This window comes from Grammomys surdaster, unplaced genomic scaffold, assembly GCF_004785775.1.
Source record: "Grammomys surdaster isolate TR1022 unplaced genomic scaffold, NIH_TR_1.0 209, whole genome shotgun sequence".
NCBI classification, from domain to species: Eukaryota; Metazoa; Chordata; class Mammalia; order Rodentia; family Muridae; genus Grammomys; species Grammomys surdaster.
In genome coordinates this window covers 927,655-953,442 of record NW_021604654.1, presented here as the reverse complement: position 1 = coordinate 953,442, position 25,788 = coordinate 927,655, and the positions used below count along the sequence as shown (strand labels likewise).

At 50.1% G+C, this 25,788-nt stretch overlaps 2 protein-coding genes across 4 annotated transcripts in view; one reads left to right on the top strand and one right to left on the bottom strand.

Annotated features, from left to right (window-relative positions):
- The window catches only part of Ap3d1 (adaptor related protein complex 3 subunit delta 1), a 35,141-nt gene extending 29,331 nt beyond the window's left edge, over nucleotides 1-5,810 (bottom strand). The window contains exon 1 of the mRNA XM_028771531.1: nucleotides 5,459-5,810. Within this exon, the coding sequence (XP_028627364.1) occupies nucleotides 5,459-5,554 (96 nt within the window). The 5' untranslated portion in view covers nucleotides 5,555-5,810. The remainder of the gene's footprint in view (nucleotides 1-5,458) is intronic.
- Nucleotides 5,811-22,689: 16,879 nt separating this feature from the next.
- Dot1l (DOT1 like histone lysine methyltransferase) overlaps nucleotides 22,690-25,788 on the top strand; it is a 40,256-nt gene continuing 37,157 nt past the window's right edge. For 2 of the 3 annotated variants that reach the window (XR_003711964.1, XM_028771741.1), the window contains exon 1: nucleotides 22,931-23,011. Coding sequence is in view for 2 of the 3 variants with exons in the window: in XM_028771741.1 (XP_028627574.1) it covers nucleotides 22,931-23,011 (81 nt within the window). In the remaining variant the exon portion in view is untranslated. Of the gene's footprint in view, nucleotides 23,012-25,788 lie in introns of all 3 variants that reach the window. The other variant, XM_028771740.1, reaches the window with a different exon arrangement.

Genomic DNA, 25,788 nt, shown 5'->3' with positions numbered 1-25,788 from the left:
TCTTGAAATACAAAACAAAACAAATCAATAACAAAGATATATTCCTGAGAACCCAGTCTGCAAGCTGTCCTTTGATTTCTACATGGACACACACACACAATTACAGATGGCTACAAGCTACATCCTAGGACTCAAACCCAGGTCTTCTAGAAGAACAGAAAGAAATGTTAACTGCTAAGCCATCCAGATGCCAAGACATTTAAACAACTAACTAAACCGGGCAGTGGTGGTGCGTACGCCTTTAATCCCAGCACTTGGGAGGCAGAGGCAGGCGGATTTCTGAGTTCGAGGCCAGCCTGGTCTACAGAGTGAGTTCCAGGACAGCCAGGGCTACACACAGAAACCCTGTCTCGAAAAACCACAAAAAAAAAAAAAAAAACACCTAACTAAATAAAAAAATGTTCCTTCCAGCTGAAGCCATCCTTGCAGAGCTGGAACTATGTCTTGGAAGGCAGGGCTGATCTCTCCTGTGGCTCCAGGTTCATCCCTTTCATTCCAGGACTTAAAAGGCAGAAGCAGAGGATGTCTCCAAGTTCAAGGCCAGCCTGGGCTACAGTGTAAGTTCCTGTCTCTAAAGGAAATGAGACCCAAGTCTGACCCTCTGTTTGATCCTTTGAAAGAAGGTGGTGGACAGAAAAGGAAAAACTTTACAAACAAACCCAGGGCAGACACACTTCCTCAGGAGCCCCAGGTAGCCTTTTGGCAGTCCAGTGCCTGCTCATCACTGCTCGACACCCCAACCGTTGGCCTTTCCCAAACATGCCTCACTGTGAAGTTTAAGCTGGCTTTGATGTGGAACATCCTGCCTGGGTCTTCTCACAGGCTTGAGCCCCATGCCAGCAGGCTTTGTGAAAGCTGGCTATTTTATCAGACTGATAAGGCAGCAGCCAGACCTGGAGAAGCCAAGTAGTAACCAATGGCCCAGCTGGTAGTTCTGGGTTGAATGCCAAAATCCTGAGTCCGTAGGTGAGCCTGGCAAGGGTGTTCTAAGACACAAAAAAAAAAAACCCTTAAGTGCCTGAGAACTTCCAACATCTGCATAGATAAGGACAGCACCAGCCTGCCTGTGAGCAGGTATGGCAGGAAGGCTGGCAAACAGTTGGACTCACATTTTGGGAGACAGGTACACACTGGTGGCAGGTAAAGACACACAACACACAGGAACTGGCCCATGTTTACATATCCTCAAAGAGCTGGGGCCTTATGAGCCTCACGGGGCTACAGTCTAACCATAACAAGGCTAGTGTCCTGAGGTTCCAGGGAGCACCCACATCCTGCTTATCCTAATATCCATCCTTAGTTCATGACTCCTTCTTTCTTAGACCTGGCAGTGTCTCCCAGGCTCTGTCTCTCTCCCCTTCCTGCATCCCTAGAGGACCTGATGGTGGGAATGGGTCCAGATGATCCAAGATGATGCCCAGCTCAGGGTCCTCAGTTTGACCCCATCTGCAGTCCCTTCTGCCACTGAAGAACACAAGTCCACAGGGCTCACAATTAGCACATGGTTACCTCTGGTGGACAAAAGTCACCTCACGTCACCCAAAGTCAGAGCAAGAATGACCCAGGAGCTGTGCTTCCTATGGCTACAGCAGAGAAACCAGAAGAAGTTACAAGACAGATAAGCCAATGTGGACACCTGGGGAGCCTGGAAAGTAAGGGGAATTCTGGAGACTAGCTGGAGCCAGCCCCAGCCTGGGACCCAGAGAGCAGCACGGGAAGACTAACACCTGATAGAAAGAGGAGCTTAAACCTCTGCATAAATAAGCAGATGGAACAGAGAGAACAGGATCCAAGAAGTTGAGGCAGGAAGATCTTGAGTTCAGGGCCAGCCTGGGCAACTTTGCATAACCCTGTCTCAAAATGAAAAGTAAAGAGAGGGCTGGAGTGGGACTCAGGGATGCAGCCCCTGCCTAGAACCCCCTAATGGGGGGCTGAGGGTATGAGGTGGCTCAGGGGTAAAGAACATGCCTAAAATTGGTGCCGACCAGCCAGTACCACAAAAAGGACAACCTGGGCAACACAGCATGACTGGCAAAACATGCTGTTTGTTTAAAGCAAAACACTAAATAAAATAAAAAATAAGAGAGCACAAACCATTTGTGCTGGCCAAAGAATGAGCAGGGCAAAGAATGGCCATTACAGAGCAAAGGACACAGGCAGCCTGAGGTACAGGTCACCTCGGGGGCCCAAGCCTCAGCAACAGCTGTGAGCTCCCAGGTCTCACCCAACCCTTAGAGCTACCCATCAAAAGGGAACAGCTAAAGCCCACAAGATAGCCATAGCAGAGTTTCAGAAACAACTCGGCTGGGCTGATCACACTGGACAGGGACTGGTGCCTGAGATAGCCTATAAAACAGAAGATGCTGAAACCTGGCATACTGCAGAGAAACTTACTCCACCAAGGGGTCCCCTGCAGCACAAGGGATACTCAACTTGTGCTTTGCTCTCACTCTTCAGCTTTCTGCAAGGTAACTGGCATAGAGATGGGGGGCTCATACCTGCTATGTGAACGCTCATGGAAGCTGCGGCTCTGAAGGAGTGGGGTAAGGTGAAGGAGAAGGGTACTTTCTGGTTTTACTTAATAACATCAATTGTGTGTCTAAAAAAAAAATTCGGGGAGAATAAGTCTGACATCCCTTTAATCCCAGCACTCAGGAGGCAGGCAGAACTGAGTACGATAGAAGCCATCCAGAGCTACATAGTGAAGCTTATCTCAAAACAAAGATGGAGGATGTAGCTTAGCAACAGAGTGCTACCAAGTAAGTGTCTGCAGACTAAAGCCTGGAGACGAGAGATGTTCAGCAGTTAACAGTGCTTGCTGTTCTTACAGAGGACCTCTGTTAGGTTCATAGCACCTATGTCCAGTGGCTCACAGCCACCTCTAACTCCAGCTCCAGGAGATCCAGTGACCTCATCTGGCTTTGCAGGCACCTCCACACACCACAGACACACAGATACACAAATATACACATAAGGAAAAGTAATCATTTTAAAAATATATGTATGCACACACACACACAAGGGGGCTGGAGAGATGGCTCAGCAGTTAAGAGCACTGGCTGCTCTTCCAGAGGTCCTGAGTTCAATTCCCAGCAATCATATGGGATTGCAATGGGATGCTCTCTTCTGGTGTGTCTGAAGAGAGCAACAGTGTAGTCATGTAAAATAAATAAGTCTTTTAAATATATATATACATTATTGCTAAAAATACAGAAATTCACTGGGCATGGTACTGTACACCCACAATCCCAGCATTGGGGAAGCAGAGACAGGTGAGTGTCTGTGAGTCCAAGACCAGTCTGATCTACAAAGTAAGTTGTAGGCCTGCCAAAGTTATAGAGGCACATCATCTCAGAGGGGCTGCAGAGATGGAGCAGCAGAGGACGGGGCGTAACTCCCTGTACCCCTTCAGACTCTCCGCCATCCATAGCCATGTACCGTCATACCTGGCAATACATTTTTTTTTAAAGGTCATCTCGAGCTGGGCAGTGGTTGCATATGCCTTTGATGCCAGCAGCACTCTGGAGGCAGAGGCAGGCAGATCTCTGTGAGTTCAAGGCCAGCCTGGTCTACAGTGTGAGTTCCAGGACAGCCAGGGCTACACAGAGAAACCCTGTCTCAATTTTTAAAAAAAGATCATCTCAAAAACAGACCAAAACCCCACAAAACTTCCAGAGAGCACACACCTGCAATTTAAGTACTTGTAAGGCAGATGGACTACAACTCCCAGGGTTACACAGTGAGACCCATGTCAACCAGAGCAAAGAGCAGAGAATGCTCACTTGTGCTACAAAGTTGACCAGACCTCCACAGGAGTTAGTATCTGCAGTCTGCAATGAGCCCCTGACAACACACAAGGAACTTGAAGATGGTCCCTGAGGAGGGATAGAGGATCCAAGCAGTCTCAGCATGTCTTGTACAGGCTGGCCAGCCATGGTGGGAGAGATGGCTCAGCAGTTAAAGGCAGAAGACTCACAACCAAAATCAAGCAGTCAGCAGCAGAAGTCACATAGAAACTGAGGGCCTGGAGGGCTTTCTGTGCCTGCCTAGCTCTGCACTACTGAAAGAGCTTGAACGTATAATGAAACTCAGGATCAAATGCAATACACAGCAAAAGCACCTCCACCGCACCCCAGACACCTGTGGGACAGGCAGTCTATGGACACAGCTCCCAATGAACACACGAGCGTTGCGGGTGTGGGAGGGTAGAGGACATGAGGAACAAAACACAACAGAGGCTCCTGAGGCCATGGACACACACCTCAGAATCAGTAATCCCAGCACTAAGAAGATTGAGGCAGGAATACCGTGAGCTTCAAGCCAGCCCGGGTTATGTCCCAAGCTAGAGACTGTTTCATGTACTCAGAATGTGACCAGTCCTCAGGGTCCTAGAACAGCTTCCCAGGAACGTTCACTGAAGGGGAAGGCAAGAGGGGAACATGGAAGCCCTCTTAGGAACAGAGTACAAAGGAAACTTCACATACACAGGGCAGTCCACACTCAACAAAATGCTGGCCAACCAGATATTTTAATTGAAGTAACAGCCAGGGAGAGCAGGGAGGGTACAAACCAGACCAGGTAAGGCAGAAGGGAAGAGGGCTGCAGAGAAACAACTGTCCCAGCCAGGGGCCTGCCTCCTGAACTCGCATAGCAAGCAGGAGCCAGCAGGTACCTGTCATGGACACCCTCTTTCAGCACGGCCTTCCTGCCCAGGAGGAGGCCTGTGTCTTTCCACTGAGGCAGGCACTAGGCAGCCACTCTATCACTTCTTCAATCTAGGTCACAGGCTGTGGGAGGAAAGGAAGCCGTGCTCCGTGGTCTTAGCGTAACTTCTGGAAAAAGCGCTTCCACGCCCTGACTTTTGCCTTTTTTGAGCTTCCAGTTTTTAAGTCAGGCTTCCCCATTCCAGGGCGCCCCTGGGTCCAGCAAACGCTGGTAGTTCAAGGGATCTGGGGCAGGGACACCTGGCAGGGTTCCCAAGTAAGCCCAAGACAGCAACCTGGACCTGTGCTTCCCTGACAAAGGAATTTCTCCATGGGAGACGCGTAGACCTATGACTTGATTTTTCTGTGAGGGTCCCATTTCCTCCATATGTGATCCAGGGACAGGGAGAACCTTTGCCTAAGTCAATCTCCAAGAAGGTAAACTCGGGCTCAAGCAGTGGCACCCAAGTGCAAGACCTAAGACGCTTAGGCCTTCGGGACAGCGACTGCTCCGGCTGGACCATCCGGAGGCTCAGGGAGTGGCCCCCAGTTACAACGGACGAGACGCCTGAGCCGTTTTGGACAGCGTCTGTTTTAAGCTGCTGAGGGTAAACTGAGGCCGGGGAGGAGAGGCTGTGCAGAGCCGCAGCTCCGGGACAGGCAGGACGGGGATGGCGATGGGGTCGAGGAGGCTGCTCCACGGCGGGCCAGAGGCTGTGGGAAAAGCCGGGCAGCCCCGCTCCGCGCCGGCTCACCTCGTCCTCCTTGTGGTTGCGGATGCCACGGACCAGATCCTGCAGGTTCTTGTCGAACATGCGGTCGATACTGCCCTTGACCATCTTGAGGGCCATCGCGGCGGCCCGTGGGCTGCGGCCTCCGAGAGGAACGCCGCGGCCGCGGCCCTGGGAGGTGCGGGGACCCGGCGACCGCACCTCAGGCGACCGACCCGCTGCGTTTCCGGCCGCCGCGGAAAGGACGACGTGGAGGGCAGAGCGACGGCCAGTCTGAGGAGAAGGGGCAGCGAAGAAGGCCCCGCTTCCACAGACCCTCCCCAGCTCAGGGCGGCTCGCAAATGGCGGCCAAGATGGCGGTGGGTCAGCTGACGGAGAGCCCGGCGTCCCGGAAGCCCCGCCTCACCAGAAAGCCCAGCCCTACACTGCAGTTTCCTTGACAACCACCTGTCATCCAATAGGAAAGCAGACACCGCCCTTCGATGCCTGGAGGCCCACCCCTTCCGCTGCTGTGCCTTGCAGTCTCATTGGTGAGCAAGCACCCACATACGTTCTAACCACGCCCCTAAAGGAGAAGCGCGAGCCAGTCTCCCCACTCAGCTAAATGACAGCAGTGGGCGTGATCTGTGCTGATGTGGGGGTGGCTAGAGGAGGGTGGAGCTCCACGTGGAGCTTTTTCTGCAAGGTCCTGGTGAAGTCTATCCAGCCCCGCCTTTTCTGAATCGGAGTGGTGACTTGGGAATCGGTGTCACACCAGCAGTCCAACCAGCCGGCCTGTGCTATGTCAAACCCTGTCTGAAAAGACCAGCACAAGGCTTGGATGGTGGACACCAAGCAGGAGGAACTGTGGTGGGCAAGCGAGTTTCCTGGAGCTGCGATGCATGATCCTGACGAGGCACAGCCCGGGACGCGTACGTCTCTAGATTGCCTCGCGCTACTGCTGTGTGCCTCCTGTATTTAGAACGACGTGAATGGGCACGAGGAGACCCTCACTGCCTATAGTCTGCTGTGGTTGCTTACTGGGAGACAGCCCACTCTACCGGACCATTTTCCTTCAGATTAATATAAAGATGAACTTTCATAAAATAGATGTATTAATGATTTTTATAGAATTCCTCATTTGCTTTAAATAGTTTTAAGGTGTTAGGGTAGTTGATAGAAAGTTTAAGGAGATGGTTTAGGTTGTTTTGCAGAAAGTTAGCCTTAAGTGTGGAATGTGCCCTCTTTGTAGAATAGTGGTGGCTGCTACTATTAATAATAAGTTAGAAAAGGGGCTCAGTGAGCTCTCGTGCATCACCAGCACATAATTGTGCTTGGGAGAGAAAATAAGCTTGAGACAAGTTAATGATTAAAGAAAACAGTCTAGGTTAGGTCTGAGTTCCTGGATCATGTGATCCAAGGATGTGGTCCCAGGTTTCGGTATGCTCCTGAAAACGCAGGCGTAGGAACAAAAAGTAAATAATTCTATTGTGAGTATAAGAATAGACAATAAATAATCAACCCGTTTAGCTAAACAAGACTTCAAAAACAAGGTGGAAGATAGGTGATGTGTTTCTTGGTAAACACAAACTGTCGTCAGCTAAGCACTGGGGAAACTTGCTAATAGAGATTTGGCTTTCTTAAATTTTGTTAACCATGGCAAAAGAATTATATTGTTTGGGGTTACAATGAATTTGTGGAAAGAAAGGTAGATAAGAAATGGGAATGCTCAGTTAGGATTTAAAGTGAGTTTAAAAGAATACATAGTCAATAATCAACCCTGCTGTAAGTTTCTTTTGTATAATGATCTTAATTTGTTTTTATTTTTTTTATTTTTTTTATTTATTTTTTTTTTTTTTTTGGTTTTTCGAGACAGGGTTTCTCTGTATAGCCCGGGCTGTCCTGGAACTCACTCTGTAGACCAGGCTGGCCTCGAACTCAGAAATCTGCCTGCCTCTGCCTCCCGAGTGCTGGGATTAAAGGCGTGCGCCACCACCGCCCGGCACCTTAATTTGTTTTTAAAGAATATGTTTTTGTGATGGTTGTTTTGGAAAAATATGTAACTTGTAGCCATGAGGTAATTTTTTTTTCTAACAGAGAAAATTTTTGTCTCACGTGGTATAAAAAGGCTAAGAGAAAAAATAAAGTTATTGGAGCTTATGGAACCTGGCTTTATCCACAGTGTGTGTCTGTGTGTGTGTCTCTGTGTGTGTGTGTGTGTGTGTGCACCCTGCCCTTTTGCTGGCCTCAGAGACTTCAGTTTTACTCCCTCAGAGAAAAGTCTGTTGAGTGATTAATCTCCAATTCCATGCTCTTCCTAAGTGTACCTGACCTGTTGGAGCTCCTTTGAGACTCAGTGAGTACAGCTCTGGGTTCCATCATTGACCACACTGTCATCCTCAGTAGGAAGAGGCAGGAAAATCTGGAGTTCAGTGCCAGCCTTGAGTGCTGTAATGGTTACACACACACCTAAACATAAAGGTTGGGGACTGACTCAGCAGAAATGCCCCTGCCTCGAGTTCTCCAGTGTGAGGCTGTGCAGTGGCTCAAGGGCAAGTCTAACAGCGAGTCTGGCATGCATGAAGCCCTATAACAAATCACTAACCATGAGAAATAAATGACAGCAAACAAAAGTGGGGTTGGAGAGCTACTCAGTGCTTAAGAGTGCTGGCTGCTCGTGGAGAGAATACCCTGTGTATCTTACGGATGCATCACCTGTCAATTAAAGCCTACAGCCTATGACTTAGGCAGAAATCAGGAGGAAAAAGAATTCTGGGATAGAGCCAGGCAGGAGCGTGGCCGGGAAAAGATGAGGAGCCAGAGCACAGGTAACCAACCATGTGACAAAATGTAGGTTAAAATAATTGACTTATCTAAGCTTGATCTAGTGGAGAAAAGCAATGTGGCCAAGGTATTTGTAAATATATTTTGAGTCTGAGTCTTATTTCTGGGAGCACGGGGCTGGGAGGAAGAACTGGACCTAAGTTTGAAAGCTCTCCTAGAGAGCCTGGTTTCAATTGCAAACATCCGCATGGTCACTCACAGACATCTGTAATGCTACCGACTTCCAAGGCATTCCTAGCCAGGACCTCAAGCACTGTCTCAGTGTTCTACTGCTGTGGGCAGACGCCATGACCAAAGCAACTCAAGCACTGTCTCAGTGTTCTACTGTTGTGGGCAGACGCCATGACCAAGGCAACTCTTATAAAGACAGCATTTAATTGGGGCTGGCTTACAGGTTCAGAGGTTGAGTCCTTTATCATCATGGTGGGAAGCATGGCAGCATCCAGATAGACATGGTGTCTGGAGGAGCTGAGAGTTCCACATCTTTATCCCAAATAAGCCAGGAAAAGGCTCTCTTTGCACTGGGCAGAGCTTGAGTGTAGGACCTCAAAGCCCGCCCCCACAGGGGCTCACTTTCTACAAGGCCATGCCCACTCCAACAAGGCCACGCCTCCTAACAGTGCCACTTCCCATGGGCCAAGCATATTCACACCACCACAGCCATCAGATACAAACATGGTGCGGGGATATCACCTCCATTACGCTTTTAATTCTGCAACAAACACCATGACTAACGCATCTTATAAAAGAAACCATTTTTCAAAAGGCTAGAGTCCATGAAGACAGAGCAAAGCATGGGGGCAGGGGCAGCTGAGAGCTCACATCCTGAGCCACAATCAAGGAGAGAGAGAGAGAGCAAGAATGATGAGAATCCTTTTTGTTTTATATTGTTGTTGTTGTTTTGGGACAGGGTCTCTCCATGTAACAGTCCTGACTGTCTTGGAACATACTGTGTAGAGCAAGCTGGCCTCAAACTCACAGAGATCCACCTGCCACTGCCCCCAGAGTGGGATATAAAGGTGTGTGCCACCACAGCAGGCTCTGAGAATCCTCAAAGCCTGTGTGACAGACCTCCTCCAACAACGCTACACTTCCTAATCCTTCCCAGATAATCCAGGAAAGCGAGGACCAGGTACTCAAACATAGGAGTATATGGGGGCCATTCTCATCCATACCACCACATGCATACACAGGCAAGATAGCTGTACACCTAAAATAACAATTAAAATTAACACAAATGAATACCAAGAGGGTGCTGGAGAGATGGTTCAACAGTTAAGATCTGCTCTGCCAGAGGTCCTGAGTTCAATTCCCAGCAACCACATGGTGGCTCACAACCACCATGTGTAATAGGATCTGATGCCTCTTCTGGTGTGTCTGAAGATAGTGACAGTGTGCTCATATACATAAAATAATAAATAAATTAAAAAATAAAATAGAGCTGAAGTGATCCTATGGTGGATATGAGACCCAGAACTGCTTTTGCAGAAGAGTGGAGTTTGATCACTAACACCACGGAGAGTAGTAGATGCATAGCCTCGGATTAATGCCAGTTCCAGGAGGTTAAACTCCCTCTGCTGGCCGCAGTGAGGAATTACACACACATGGTGCACATAAAATCTCTGTGTTTGATAGCACTTGGTGCTCTTCCCCAGGATCTGGAGTCAATTCCCAGATCCCACTGGAGGCTCACAACTGTGGATCTGCAGTTTCAGGGAACCCAAGTCCTTTTCTGGCTTCCGTAGCCACCAGGAGTGCACGGGAGTTGTGGATATATACATGCAGGCAAAACACCCCCACACGGAAAAACAATAAATAAGTAAAAATTTGAAGTAGTATTTTATACATTTTAGCCAAGCAAAAAGACCACTGAGGGCCCAGCCTGACTGACATGTGCAGTTTCAGGGCACAGTGCTCAACAGAGAAACACTGTCTCAGTCAGGTGATCCCGGCCTTGGTTTTGTGGTAGCTCAGGAGGCCAAGGCAAGAGGATCAGAGACTGCAATCACACAATATAGAGAAAAGGTGAAAGGCCGGGTGAATGCCTTAACTGCCTGTCTTTTCACTGAAGAAGTGCAGACAGGAGGACCAGAAGCCTGGATTTTATTTGGCTGCATAGTGAATTCAAGGCCAGCCTGAGACTAAACTAAGCCAGCATGAGGACCTGAGCCTTTCATCTGCCCTGAGAGGCAGAGGCAAGGTGGTATCAGTGGATTCGAGGCCAGCCTGGTCCATAGTGACTTAGGCCAGCTTCTACACAGTGACACACTGTGTAATCCAGAGTGTGTACCCAGCAGGCAGAGGTCCTGGGTTCTACCCAAGTGAAGCGCAAACTTCTGGTTTCTTTGGAAAGTCAGATATGTCAAATGATGTTTTGCTGGGACTCACGGGTGAAGAGATGTTTTGCTATTGCAGACACGTGAAAGGACGAGTGATGGAAGAGTGTGAACACGACTCACAGATGACAGTGGGGCTTGAGCACTAGCTGTGAACATGACTGGCTTGCTTTGCCCCACCTCACTACTCTTTGCTAATGACACACATGTATTGGTTCACCTTACATTGTGTTGCTGACCTCTGCCTGTGGTAACGGCATTGAGAGAAACTTACCACAGAACTTCTTGTGAGGTTCCTGTGGCGTCTGTGTCCTCAGGAACCTGCCAGACTATTAGTAGGCCTTGCAGTTTCTTCTGCATTGTGCTGGATTGAGCCGCCCTTGCTGGTTTGGTTTCTTCTGGATTGAGCCGCCCTTGCTGTGTGTGTGCTGCCGGCAGGGAGGACTGGACTGCAGCTGCTGATTCATGTTTGGTTCCCTACAAGACTGCTGATATGCTGACGAGGAAGAGTGGACTTCCCCCAAAGAACAATTTCTAAACAGTTCTCAATGAAGAGGCAGGGGAGCAGTTCAGGCCAGCCTGGGCTACTTGACACACCGAAACAAACCATTGAGAGCCATTTGAGTTACTGAAGGTAGAAGAGCCTTTCACAGACCAATCTGACAGCATTGGACATTCAGGGGCTAGCACATCCCCCATGTGGCCAGCTGTGGAGAGCTTTTGGGGTTGCTTGGCAGGAATCTGACATTGGGCCCTGACAGAGAAGTAAGTTCAGGCAGGAATCTAATTTTACAATAAAACAGGGAAATAATTTCAATCAGGAATCTAAATCTTAGGTCAGAACAAAGAAGTAGGCCTCAGGCATAAATATGCCATTGGGCTAGGACAAGGAAGTAGACTCGGATACTGTAGTCATTCTGATAAGCCCACAGGAGTGATCACTGGACTTTGCTTATTGCCTTGCTTGTTCTTTGACTATTTTCATTTATTTATTTATTTTTTATTTTTTTATTTTATTTTTTGGTTTTCGAGACAGGGTTTCTCTGTGCAGCCCTGGCTGTCCTGGAACTCACTCTGTAGACCAGGCTGGCCTCGAACTCAGAAATCTGCCTGCGTCTGCCTCCCAAGTGCTGCGCAACCACCGCCCGGCAGACTATTTGCATTTATTGTCTTGCTAGTTCCTCAACCTAGAACTGACCTTAATATTTTCATGTAATTAAAATTGTATAAAAGCAGATTGGGAAAAAAAATAAACCCGCCTCAGCCTCAGAACTGGCTGGGGTCCTGCTGCAGTGTTGTCTAATTATCTCTTTAATCCTCACTCCTGCGCTGGAGAACCTGTTGACTGACTGAGCCAGCCTAGACAGCCAGCAGGGAGCAGTGCTTACCAGGCACAGAGGTGGCAGCCTGAGCTGGTGGACCTGCCAGAGATTCAAGGTTGTGATAATACTCACATGGGATACCTTCACGTATCCATAAGCTGTCCTTCTACCTACCCATGAAAAAATCCACATACCCCAGTCCATCCACCCACCCACCCATCCACCCACCCATCCATCCATCCATCCATCCATCCACCCATCCACCCACCCACCCACCCATCCATCCATCTACCCATCCACCTATCCATCCACCCACCCATCCACCCACCCATCCACCCACCCATCCATCCACCCATCCACCCACCCACCCATCCATCCACCCACCCATCCACCCATCCACCCATCCACCCATCCACCCATCCACCCATCCACCCACCCATCCACCCATCCATCCATCTATCCATCCATCCATCCATTCACCCACCCATCCATCCATTCACTCAACAACACACTAAGAATCTAGTGTATTCCAACTTTAGCAGTGAACAAAAATCAAGGACATATTTAGAGAAAGAAGTAAGTTCTGGGAAGAGCAGGCAGCCAGACCTAGGAACAAAGTGAAGGTCAGAGAGGTCCAGGGCTGGTGACAATACTCAGACTCAAGCTTGTCAAGGATGAAAAAGGTCCTCGGTTCAAGCTCAAGCAGAGAACAAACAAAACAGTTGTCCATGAAGGTGGGGGTGTGCAAGCCCCTGAGCTGCACTACGAGCAGGGCCTGGTGAGCTCTGCTTCACAGGCGCTCTCCCTGTCTTTCCTGTGACTGTAGCTGAGGGTCGTCGTCCTAGCTAGCACTGACTTTCCAGCTAACAGGATGTGGGGATCCCCTGAGAGAACCGGCTCTACTGAGAACCCCTTACCTTACAGCAGATTGGTCGAGACTGTCACAACAGTTAACTGAAGAGAGGCTGCTATCGGCCCCCTGGGTACGATGGCCGCAGACCTGCTTAAAGCCCCGCCCCGGTTCCCTAAAGTGAAGAACTTTCTTTGGGAGAAAGCCAAGCAGTCCCTTCCTTCTCTGGGTGGCTTTTGGTCAGCAATTATCACAGCAACAGAAATGCAGCTCAGATGGTCACCTCTAGTTGTCCTCAAAAGCAGAGCCCTCCCTCTATGAACTGTCTTCTGACCTGTGAGAGCTTCTGTGTGCATACGGTTTCCATACATACACCCAAGTTCACATATGCACACCTGCACGCACACACACACACACACACTAGTTAATTTTAATGTACCTTGACTAGCTTAATGTCTGCTTGTTTCTAATCCTTCCCCTTATGTTGGAAGCCGACTCCTAGCAGAGAGCGGCTATCATCTTTGCAGCCATCTCAGGCCATATACTCTCACAAGAGACTTGTTTTCAACAGCTCAGGACAGCTGAGCACACTCTGATAAACATCTTGTTTTTCTCACATATCCTGTTTTGTTGTTTAGTGCCCCCAGCTGCAAGAGTGGTAAAGTGTCTTCAGCTGTATTCCCCTGCTTGTGCTTATAAATACTCAGGATTTCCTTTCAGTAAAGGGGACTTGATCACATACCCTGTCTTGTCTTCATTCTTCGTGTCTCTTGCCCTTCCATTCCCACTCTCTCTCTTGCTAGACTCTGACCCGCAGACTGGAGAAGCAGCTCAGGCCGGGACACCCTTACCAGAACAAACATTAGAACAAACATTCCCCTCTGGTATTCCTGAGTTAACAGATTTTTTTAAAGATTTATTTATTTACTTTATGTATATGAGGACACTGCAGGTGTCTTCAGACACACACTAGAAGAATGCATTGGACCCCTTTACAGATGGTTGTGAGCCACTATGTGGTTGCTGGGAATGAACTCAGGACTTCTTTTTCTTGTTTTTTTGGGTTTTTTTTTGGGGGGGGGGGGACAGGGTTTCTCTGTGTAGCCCTGGCTGTCCTGGAACTCACTCTGTAGAACAGGCTGGCCTCGAACTCAGAAATCTGCCTGCCTCTGCCTCCCAAATCCTGGGATTAAAGGCATGTGCCACCACTGCCTGGCATTTTGTTTTGTTTTGAACCCAGGACTTCTGACAGAGCCGTCAGTGCTCTTAACCGCTGAGCCATCTCTCCAGCCCAACATCTTAAAATCTGCATTTCATCTCTGCGACCTCAAACACAATTTGGGAAGTGGCCGGTGTGATCACTTCCCCTGATTCTCACAGGTTGGCAGGCCTTTAGGTCTGATCTTTCTTCTTCCCTGTCCTGATGATCTCTCTTCCTTCCTTTCTCTTGATTCCTAGCCCATGCAAACCTCAAGTCGTACCTCTGTCTAGCTTGATCAATCAAAAACCAGTTGGGGACAAGGACCTTCAGAATTTGGACATGCAGATTCCCTATTTTGGGGGCCGAATTAATTCAAAGCAATAGAAGCAATCCCGGACAGTTAATCTAGAACCAATGGGTGGAATCTCGACTTAGTTTTTCTTGGATCCAAGCTTTGACTTACCCCAGGGCAAGTTGATACATATTTGTGATTCATGCACTTGCTACTTCTGCCCATGTCTGTGATGGAAATGCTCCCACCAAGGCTGGGTATAATTTGCTATTGGAACATCGAGGGCAGAACTGGTCCAGTTACAACTAGCACCTCATGTGGACTTTATGCATTGATGGGGACATGGCTCGTGGGTAATGTGCTTGCCTATTGTCCCAGGAATTTTTCTGGTTGCTGAGACAAGGTGTACAAAGGTTGATGAGATGGCTTAGGAGTTAAGAACATTGGCTGCTCTTCCAAAGGTCCTGAATTCAGCTACCAGTAACCACATGTTGGCTCATGATCAACTACAAAGGGCTCTGATGCTCTCTTCTGACCTGTAGGTGCACATGCAGACAGAGCATTCTTATACATTAAATACATAAATAAATAATTTAAAAAAATAGGCTGTGTAGGACAGAAGCCACTGGATGGACAAAGGGCTTGTTGAGTTCAGAGTTCCAGGCTATAGTCCAGCATGGGGGACATACAGCCACGTGAAGCTCTGGGAGTGGGTTACATTGCCTCGGGTCAGGAAGTGCAGAGAGGAGGCTACAGCAATGGCTGAGCCACTAAGAGTCTATACTGCTTTTGCAGGGGGCTGGATTTCTACTTCCAGAACACATGTGGGCCTCAACCTGTAGCGCCAGGTCCAGAGGTGTCTTTTGCTTCTTCTGGATTCCATAGGCACTGATCCACATGCACAAATCCAAATCAAAGTAAGATTTTAACAAACTAAGAAGGGCCAGGTGTGGTGGCCCATGACTTTAACCTCAGTACACCAGAGGAGGAGTAAGGTGGATCTCTGTGGATGGGAGGTCACCCTGGTGTACTCAGCAAGTTCCAGGTCAGAGCAGCATAGCAACAACAGAGGAACTCATGGAGGAAGGCTCTGAAGAGATGGCTCAGCAGTTAAGAACATTTGAAGCTTTTCCAGAGGACAGAGGTTCAATTCCCAGGTGGTTCCCAGGTTCAATTAACATAGCGGTTCACAACCATATGTAACTCCAGCTCCAGGAGATCCAAGTCCTTCTGGCCTCCATGGATCCCTCCACACACAGATGTACATGCAGGTAAAACACACATATACATAAAATAAATAAGTCGAAAAGAGAAAATAAAAAGCAGGTTGAATGTATCTATCTCCTCAATTAAAAAGTCCCTGGTGCCCTCCGGTGTCTCTCTCGCCCCAGGCCCCAGACAGCATGAGATGGGGGTCAAGGCCTCACACAGTCAGCGTGTGGAGCTCTCCGTGGTGCTGAAACGCCTCTGCTCTGCTCTCGCCAATGTAAGCACCCAGGATCCGGCCCCTCCTCCCTGACTCTTGCTAATTCCTGTTTCCTAAGGATTCTCAGTGACAACCCAAGATTTGCTGTGCACACGTGTACAAGTGTTCACGTGTGAAGGCCAAAGTTCAACCTTGGGTCTGGTTCCTCAAATCACATCCAACTCTTGAGCTCATGGGTCAGACTTGGCTGGCTGGCCCCAGGAATTCCAGGGATCCTCCCATTCTGCCTCCTTCACTCTGGGATCAATTACAAGTGTGCACCACCATTGCTGGATATATTGTGGGCTCTGAGAATCAAACTCTGACCCTCAAGCCTGCATGGAGAGCATTTTACCACCTGAATCGTCTCCCTTTCCCTCTGGTATTTGATTATTTAAATATGTATATTAAAATCCAGGTCTAGTGAGTGTTGCATGCCATTAATCCCTGCACTTCAAAGCCAGAGGCAGGCAGATCTCTGTGAGTTCAGGGCCAGCCTGATTTATGTAGTGAGTTCCAGGACAGCCAGGAATACACAGAGAAATCCTGACTCAAAAGAAACCAATACTTTGAAACAACTCTTTATTACATTTATGTATTTGCGGCGTGTATGCTTGTGTGCATGTGGAGGTCAGTGAGCAGTTTGCAGAAGTCAGTTCTCTCCTATCCGTCGCCAGGGTCTCAGAGATCGGCTTGCCAGCAGACCTAAAGCATCTCCACAGTCTTGGTTGGTTTTGTTCTGTGTAGGTTTAAATCAACTTGAGACAGCTAGAGTCATCTTGGGAGAGAGAGCATCGACTGGGTAATGTCCCTAACCAGACTGACAATTGAAATGAGAATCCAGTAGAATGAACAGGCCATGGAGAGCAAGCCAGCCCCCAGCCCACAGTATTCCTCCATTGCCTCTGCCTAGGTTCTGCCTCCAGGTTCCAGGCTGACATGCTACACCTGTAAGATGAGATAAACCTTCCTGCCCAAGCTGCCTTTGCTCAGGGTGTTTCAGCATAGATTTTTAGTATGTTTGTTTTAGTTTTTTTTTTTTTTAAGATTTATTTACTTTATATGTATGAGCACAGTGTTACTGTCTTCAGACTCACCAGAAGAGGGCATCAGATCCCATTACAGATGGTTGTGAGCCACTGTGTGGTTGCTGGGAATTGAACTCAGGACCTCTGGAAGAGCAGTCAGTGCTCTTAACCACTGAGCCATCTCCAGCCGTTTTAGTTTTTTAAATGTTTAAAGATTTAGCCGGGCGGTGGTGGCGCACACCTTTAATCTCAGCACTTGGGAGGCAGAGGCAGGTGGATTTCTGAGTTCGAGGCCAGCCTGGTCTACAGAGTGAGTTCCAGGACAGCCAGGGCTGCACAGAGAAACCCTGTCTTGAAAAACAAAAACAAACAAACAAAAAAAAAATAAAATGTTTAAAGATTTATCTATTTATTTAAATTAATCTTTTTTTTTTTTAATGACAGGATCTCATTGTGTAGCTTCAGCTGTTCTGGACTAACCTGTGTCTCCTTCCTAAGTGCTGGAGGTAAAGACGGGCCACCACCTCCAACTATTTATGCTATTATTTATTTGTTTCCTGGGTTTTTTTTTTTTTAAGATAGTTTCTCTGTGTAGCCCTGGGTGCCTTGGAATTTGATCTGTAGACCAGGCTGGCCTTGAACTCACAGAGACCCACCTGCCTCTTCTGCCCAAGGGTTAGGATTAAAGGTGTGATCCGCCATGCCCAGTTTTTTTTTTTACATGTTTGGGTTCTTTGCATGCAAGGATGTGAGGCCTGAAGCCCACGAGGTACTAATGCCAGCCACCAGTGCTCCCCACTGCAGGCACACCCTCCTCCTTCCCTAAGCTGTCTTTCTCAGGAAGTTACCTCACCAAGGCCGTAAGTGACGTACAGTCTTGCACAGACACACGGCTTGAGGTGGGATGTGGGGTCTGACAGAGGCTGCTCCGTTGTCATGTCCTGCCACCTGAGACAGCCACTGAAGCTGGGCCTCCGGCGTGAGGCCCGGAGAACAGAAGCCAGCCTCTCTGAGCCTCCATGTGGGTGCTGGGAACTGAAGGGCAGCCAGCACCTGTAACCAGTAAGCAGTCACTCTGACACTGCCTTTTATCTTTTTTTGTTTTTTTTTTTTTTTCAAGACGGAGTCTCTGTGTAGCCCTGGCTATCCTGGAGCTTGCTCTACACTAGGCTGGCCTTGAACTCACAGAGATCAGCCTACCTATCTCCAGAGTGCTCAGATTAAAGGTGTTTGCCATCACACTTGGCCTGTTTTTTGTTCTTTAAACAGTTTATGTAGTTACTCTGTATTGTGTTTGCATGTGCCTGCAGGTGCATGCTGGGCAGGGTGTGGGGGTCAGAGGATAGCCTCGGGTGTGACCCTCAGAGGATAGCCTCCAGTGTGGTCCTCAGGAATGCTGCTCACTCCTTTTAAGCCAGAGTTTCTCCTAGCCTGGAACTCATCAACTGTTCTTTTCCAGTTCCTGACAGGTGCCAGCCACAGTGCCAGGACTAAAACCAGGATTCTTGTCTTTGCAAGGCAAACTCCTCACCAACAGAGCCACTCCCCTGGCCTTTCTCGTCTCTTCATGTATGTATGTGTGTTCGGTGTGTATGGAGGTCTGAGCTTGACGTCCCGAGTCTTCCTCCATCCCTCTCCATCTTAGGCATGGACATGAGGTCCCTGTTTTGTTTTTAAAGATTTAATAGCCGGGCAGTAGTGACGCATACCTTTAAGCCCAGCACTTGGGAGGCAGAGGCAGGCTGATTTCTGAGTTTGAGGCCAGCCTGGTCTACAGAGTGAGTTCCAGGACAGCCAGGGCTACACAGAGAAACCCTGTTTCGAAAACCAAAAAAAAAAAAAATTAATATATATGAGTGCTCTGTCCCCTGCACGACAGAAGAGGGCAGCAGACCCTCTTGTAGCTCGTTGTGAGTCACTATGTGGTTGCTGAGAATTAAACTCAGGAACTCAGAAAAGCAGCCAGTGCTCTGAACCCATCTCTCCAGCCCTATCTCCTCTTTTTAAAAAGTAGGGTCTCGTGTAGACCAGGATGAGCTAAGATCACTGTGCCACTGAGGGTAACCTTGGACTCCTAACCGCTGCCTGCACCTCCCAGTGCTGGGTTGGGTGATAGGCTAGTTCACTACACCCAGTTTATGACTTGCCGGAGCTTCTGTGCAGCTCAGGGCTTCCCACGTCCCAGGTCAGCTCTCTACCCAGTGATCCCCATGTCCGGCGTGGGTCTGGAACTTTTACCACCCACTCTTGAGAGTACTTGGGAGCCCAGGCACAGCGCTGGCTGGGAGGGAGTGGCTCACGGCACAAACCCCGGCTTCCTCGGCTATTACTCAGGCTTCCAGAAATAGAGCCGGGTGCGCACACATATAGATCCCAAGGTTTATTTTAAGATGTGACTCACAGGATCCTGTGGGCTCTCAGCCCAAAATTAGCAGAACCGGCCAGCAGCCTTGAAATCAAGAAAGCGCAGGAAGCTGCAGAGGAACTTCAAAGGCGGGGGACGAGGGGGGACTTTCCTCTCCCTCTGGACCCACGGTGTGGGGGAGGGGACTTGCCTCTCCTTCGGGACCTAGCTTTTCTCTTGCTTCTTTCAGGTGATGAGCTGAGTTTGGTAACAAAAAGTAGAAGGATATCTGGGCACGGGTGGGGTGTCATCTTGAGGTCCTGGGCATACATAACCCACACATCCCAGTTCCGACATGCCCGCATGGAACCCTCCATATTCCAGCACTTGGGGTGCTGGGGCAGGGAGACCATGAGTTAAAACTTTCCTGGACAACATAGGGACTCTAAATCTCAATTCAAGGCCGAGGTGTAGCCCACGGCTACGGATCAGGTGTCGAACGCCCCAGTGCGGGGCTGGGGCGTGGCTAGGGTTGAGCCCCGCCTCCTCGGGGGTGGGCGTGGACAGCGGTGGAGCCTCGCCTGGAATCCTCAGTGAGAGACTGGGGGCGTGTTTGATGAGGAAGTACTGGCCCTAGCTTCTAGGAGGCACCAGGTTACACCTTTAGCTCTGGCGATGAAATCACGAAGGGCCTGGGGAATTCTCTCCAGTACTACTGAAGTTGGCTTAGGAATCGCAGCGACAGGAGCTTGTCTTGTAGGGAAAGACGAGCTTCAGTCCGGACAGCACTAGGAAAAGTGGAAACTGGTACCCACAACGCAGAAGAGCCCGCGTAGGAATCCCCTGGAGTAAGTCAAGTCAAATAAAAACCCTGAGGAAGCCAGGCGTCGGTGGCGCACGCCTTTAATCCCAGCACTTGGGAGGCAGAGGCAGGTGGATTTCTGAGTTCGAGGCCAGCCTGGTCTACAGAGTGAGTTCCAGGACAGCCAGAGCTATACAGAGAAACCCTGTCTCGAAAAACCAAAAAAAAAAAAACAAAAAAAAAAAAAACCCTGAGGAACAAGGATCGGAGCTCCCTCTGAAGGGCGTGAAGAAGTAGGTCAGATAAAGAATGCTCACCCTTGAGACTCCACCGCAGCAGCAGGCTAGGGGGCTGCAGCTCAAGGCTTGGTCTTAGTTTAGACGAACGTGAAACAAGGAAAAGAAAAGGCGTTCAAGGTCCTTCGGGCCCACCGAAGAGCGTCTCAAAAACACCGCCAGCAACAATAACAACAAACACAAGCAGGAGGGACATGGCGGCAGGCCTTTATCTCCGCACTCAGGAGGTAGAGGCAGGCGGATCTCTGTGAGCTTAAGGCCAGCCTGGGCTACATAGAGGCTACCCAATGAGCTCCTCTCAAAATAAAAAAAGTAAAACAAGGTAACAAAATCCAAGGCAGATGCCAACAAATCAAACAATAGAGCAATCCAGGAAGATCCAATGCAGACTTCTGGAAAGGATAACCTCGGCTCAGGCTCAAGCCCAGGCTATCCACCTGCCTCTGCCTCAAGAGCCCCGTGTAACACGTGTGTGTGTGTGTGTGTGTGTGTGTGTGTTACCAAGCCTGGCAAGTTCAGTTTCTTGCTGTGCTTACGTCATAGCAAGCCACAGTCTTTTAGCATATCATTTGAGGTTTTGGAACAAGGGCTCACTGCATTTCGCAGGCTGGCCTGGAATGTTCTGGGTAGCTCAGGGCGACTTCTAGCTACTGGTCCTTCTTTTGGGGGCTGGCAAGTGCTAGAATGAGGGGTGTGAGCCATCTCCCATGTAATAGAGGAAGAGGGAAGCAGCTATTCAAAGCAGCTGCTGAGCTGTTACCAGCTCACCTGAAGGTGACATTACTTTCACAAGGTTTTGGGGGGAGAGGACTTTGGTATTAGAAAGATTGGAATGGCCTGAGAGGGAAATCCTAGCTCTCTGTAGAGTTCTGGGAAGGTCAGAGAATAACTTTGTTTTGCGCTTTTAATTGAGAGCCTCTGAGCTACAGGGTCCAATTGGACTGATGATTTATTAATTTATTTATAGCAGGGTCTATAGCCCTGGTTAACTTGAAACTTGCCCTCTAGCCTAAGCTGGTCTCCAACTCACAACTGCAACTCCCTGCCTCTGCCTACTGACTGGGACTGATGGTGTGTAACACTTGTGTATGAGTGTTTTGCTTGAATGTGTGTTTATGCACCATGTGTGTGCCTGGTGCATGCTGAGGCCAGAGGGCGGCATTGGAACCCTTGGAATTCAGTTACAATGGTTGTGAGCCATCGCCTGAGTGCTGGGAAAAGAACCCAGGTTCTCTAAAAGAGCAGTTAAAGAGGAACTTTGGAACAGTTGTTCCCTCTCCCACCCCACCCCCACCCCATGGGAGAGGCTAATTAACATTCTTCTGTCAGAGGACAATTGCTGGATTAACCTTCAGAGGAGAAAGGGGGAGGCTGATTAACATTCCTCGGACCACTGGGAAGGGAACCCACCTGCGGGTAGACACATTCCGCAGGACTGACCAACCTTTGCCACCTACAGACAAGGGAGGTTCTTGCCACCTCATTCCCCAAAGACCAATCGGTTTAAAAGTCACACTGTTTTGCCAATCATATTGTGCCTAGTCACTGTTTCTCTAGTCCGTCCTTAAACTGTATAAAAACTGACCAAATGGGTTGCATTGGGTCATTAAAATTCCTCTTCCTTTTTGCATCAGTTTACGACTGCGAGTACCTCACTCCCTAAGAGTCTTACACAGTCTTAGTGACTGAGCCGTCTCTCTAGCCCATTTCATGTTTTGGGTTTTTGGTTTTTTGTTGTTCGGAATGATTTTACTCTGTAGTTCAAGAGGGCTTTAAATAGTGATCCCTTGGCTCAGCTTCCCAAGAGTTTGGATTATAGGTCATAGATTTATGGTTTTGTTAGTGTGAAACCTTAGAAAGTAGAAAAATATCCTCAAAAAGAATGAAAAGAAGCTGGGCGTGGTAGTATGCGCCTTTAATCCCAGCACTCGGGAGGCAGAGGCAGGTGGACTTCGGTGAGTTCAAGGTCAGACTGGGCAACAGACAGGACGGCCAGGGCTACCTTGTCTCAAAAAAAAAATCCAAATAAGTAAATAAACAATAAACGGATAAGATAGAAAAGTGGAAAAAAGGAATAGAAAAACGAAAGAAAAGGAAAAATTGAAAAAGGAAAAAGAAAAGAACCCGGAAAAACAGAAAAGAGACGGGAAGGGAAAGAAAAGGAAATGGAAAGAAAAGAAAAAAGTAAAGCAAAGCGAGTCTGCGCAACTGGGATTTGAACTTGTCCCCGCCTGGTCTCCCTGGCTTTCCTCTGCAGGGTTTCCCAGGGTCCCCGCTTCCGGTTGGCGGCGGTGTCCGAGGGCAACCGAGGACGTGCGTGCGCCCCTGCGTGTGTACGTGCGTGCGTCGCCGGAGGCGGGCGAGTCCAAGGGGGCGTGGCGTGCGAGGGGTGGTGCGCGCGGTGCGGCGGGCGGAGGCTCTGGGCGCGCACGGCCTCTTGGCTCCCGGCCTCCCCCGCGCGCGCGCGCCGAGTGGTTCAGCCCGACCCCCCGGCTCATTGTGCCTTCTCCTCACGCCGGCCCAAGATGGCGGCGGCGCTAGACGCCCCGGGCCTGTGACTCCTACAAAGAGGGGAGCTGGGGCTACACGGGAGCGGCGGCCGGGGCACAGGCCGGGCCGTCCGTCCTCAGCCGTCCGCCCCGCGTCCGCCCGAGTCCGCCCGCCCGGCTTCCCGCCGGCGGCCCCGCCCCTCCCCCAACCGCCCGCCTAGCATGGTGCGGCGGCCGCGCGCGCCGACATGGGCGAGAAGCTGGAGCTGAGGCTCAAGTCGCCTGTGGGCGCCGAGCCCGCCGTCTACCCGTGGCCGCTGCCGGTCTACGTGAGTGTACTTGCGGGGAACCCGGGGGTGGGAGTCGTGGGGCTCCGCGGTTCCGCGGCGGCGGCGCGTCCTCGGCCGTTCCCGGCCCGCGCCTGCCGTTGCCCGGACGCGGCCCGTCGCGCTGTCGCCGCCGCCGACCCGGAGCCCCGCGGCTCCAGCCTTCGAGGACCTGAGTCTGGGCCGACATTGCGGGCAGGGCTGTAGGGTCTGGGAAGTCGGGGACGCCTTGTCCTCGTGGCGAACCCTCACGTTGTCACTTCAAGTTGTCACCACGTCCCCCATCCTGTCCTCTACCTTATCCTGCTGCCTTCTGCCGTCCCTACGCCCTTTCGTGTTGTCATCGTCTGCTGTTGAGCAGGTGTTAAAAGGAGCCCTAGGAAGTCAGGGCGGTTGGCGCTTCATGCCAGTTTAGGTTGTCCCCCACGTTAGTGGCATGGTAGGAGGGCTCTGAAGAGTTGTTCTTTCATGTCAGGGCGCCCGGCTAAAGGACTTGAGAAGTTAGAGAGGTTGTCATTTCAGTTTGTACCTCATGTGTCGTGTGATGTTGGCAGATTGGCCTGGAGGTGCCGTGGAAAGCTGGAGCAGTTGTCTCCTAATGTTGGTGGCATGGCTAGAGGGGACTGAAGAAGTCTGGAGGTTGTCCTCTCAGGCTGGTGGGCAGGGCTCCTGAGACTCTGGAAAGTTGGGGGGTGTTATCCCCTAATCTCAGTGACCCTTGAGAAACGACAGGCAAAGTGGAAGTGCTAGAGGCAAACGGGTCCTATAAGTCCAGGAGGGCCTGTGGAAGTCAGTGCCCTGGCCCCTGGTGGGCCTTTGTGTGCTTTCCAAAGCAAAGAAAGCAGCGGGGTTTCCTAGGTGCTGCTGAGTTCACCTCCTCATTGGGATCTGGTGGAACAGGTGCATCCTGGGATGCCTTGCACCTGTCCACTGCCTCTTCTCATTGGGCAGCCCTGTGTGTCCTTGAAAGTTCCCACAGGTGTCCACTCAACTCTTCTGAGGGCAGATGTCTCAGCAACAGAGTCCTATGATCTGAGTTCCATTTCTGGGACAGGGCACAAGGGAGAGTACCAACTCCCACAAGTTCTCTGACCTTGCTGTGTGCACAAACACAGCCACTCAAAAATGTAGTAAGAATTTAAAATTCCTGTTGTATGTATGCTGGCACACACTTTTAATCCTGGCACTGGGCAGAGACAGAGGCAGGAGGAGCTCCAGACCAGCCTGGTCTATACAGTGGGTTCCAGGTTGGTGGCCTGTCTAGAAAGAGTATGAGAAATTGGGGAGGCTTGTACCCAATTATTATATTACCATGACTGGAAGGACTGTGGCAAATGGGAAAGTTCTCCCCTCGTGTTGGTGGAGGCTCGGGCCGTGGGAAGTCTGGCAGGCTGTCTGGAAGAGAGGAGGAACACTGTCATACTTTGCAGACACGGCCCTTCTGACTAGCCACCTTTTGCAGGGTAGTTCTGTGAGTTGCGGTCACTGTCACAGTTAAAGCGCAGTATACTTTAGCCACCCCAGCCTCCTCCCCTTCACTGTCCCTCTGTCATCTGCCTCCTACTTCCTTGGCTGTCACATTGTGTTCTCTGCAGGCAGTTTTTTTCCAGAAAGTCCAGTGAATGATGAGCAGCTGCGAGTGTTCACCCGGGAGAATGTGTCTGAGGCCTGCCCACCCACGCTGTCTGAGGGCTGGAGGCTGCCCCAGGCTTTCTTTTAGTTGGGCAGCATCCTTTGGGCAGTGAGCCAAGATGGGTGATCTTTCATTCCGCTAGTCACAGGATGCCTGTGCTGGTCCAGTGTTTCTTTTTCTATTGTTTCTTTGGTCTTGTTATATAGTGGCTGACCTGTAGCTCAGGCTGGCCTTGAACTTGCAGTGATATCCTGCTTCTGCCCCAACTGCTGGTTGGGATGATGGGAGAGAGACTGTGTGTGTGTGTGTGTGTGTGTGTGTGTGTGTGTGTTGGAGGGAAGGGGAGATTAGACTCTGTGAGCTCCAGACACCTGCGGGTGGCCTTGTTCAAGCTGAAGCTGTCCCTGTGAACACCAAGGAATGGGCTGCTTGGTCTGTGCCAAGTGGACAGTCAGTCAGCTGCATCCCCAGAGTTGTCATAGATGAGTTGGAAGGGCTAAAGAACTACAGCCTTGTTGATGCCCGGTGGGATGGCACTGCTGCTTTGCCTTTGCTCTGTTCCCTGGTGATGAAGACTGAAAGTTCACCCAGTGACACTGGCCCAGTCACCCTGTCATGTGAGTCAGGCCTTCATTTGAGCCTGGCGGGAACTGGCTTTCCAGTGGCTGCTGGGAATGACCGCCTAGTGCCTTTTCCTTGCTGGCCCAGATCTCACTTGGCAAGATCGGCTCTGCTGGCCCAGCCCAGCTCCTGACAGCAGGCCCTTTCCAGATGTGGCTGTCACACTGCTCTCTCCAGGAGCCAGCAGGTGGCAGGGTGGGGAGGTAGGGCCTTGGCCGACACCAAACAGTGTCAGGTCTGCCATGCTAGCTCCCAGGAAGCGGAGGCAGGAGGATGAGGAGTTCAAGACCAGCTTTGACTATACAGTGAGTTCCACGCCAGCCTACATCAAACTCATGTTTCAGGTCCCTTCCGCCAATAATCAAGCAAACAGAAAAATCTCATGTTGCCCTGTGATCCCATTACTGAGGGATTGGGAAAAGGCCGGGCCCACCCACCTACAGACCTTCCCAATCTATTCCATTTGTTTTTCGATGAGGCCTCAACATAATCCGACTGGCCTTCATCTTTCTGCCTCCCCCCCAGC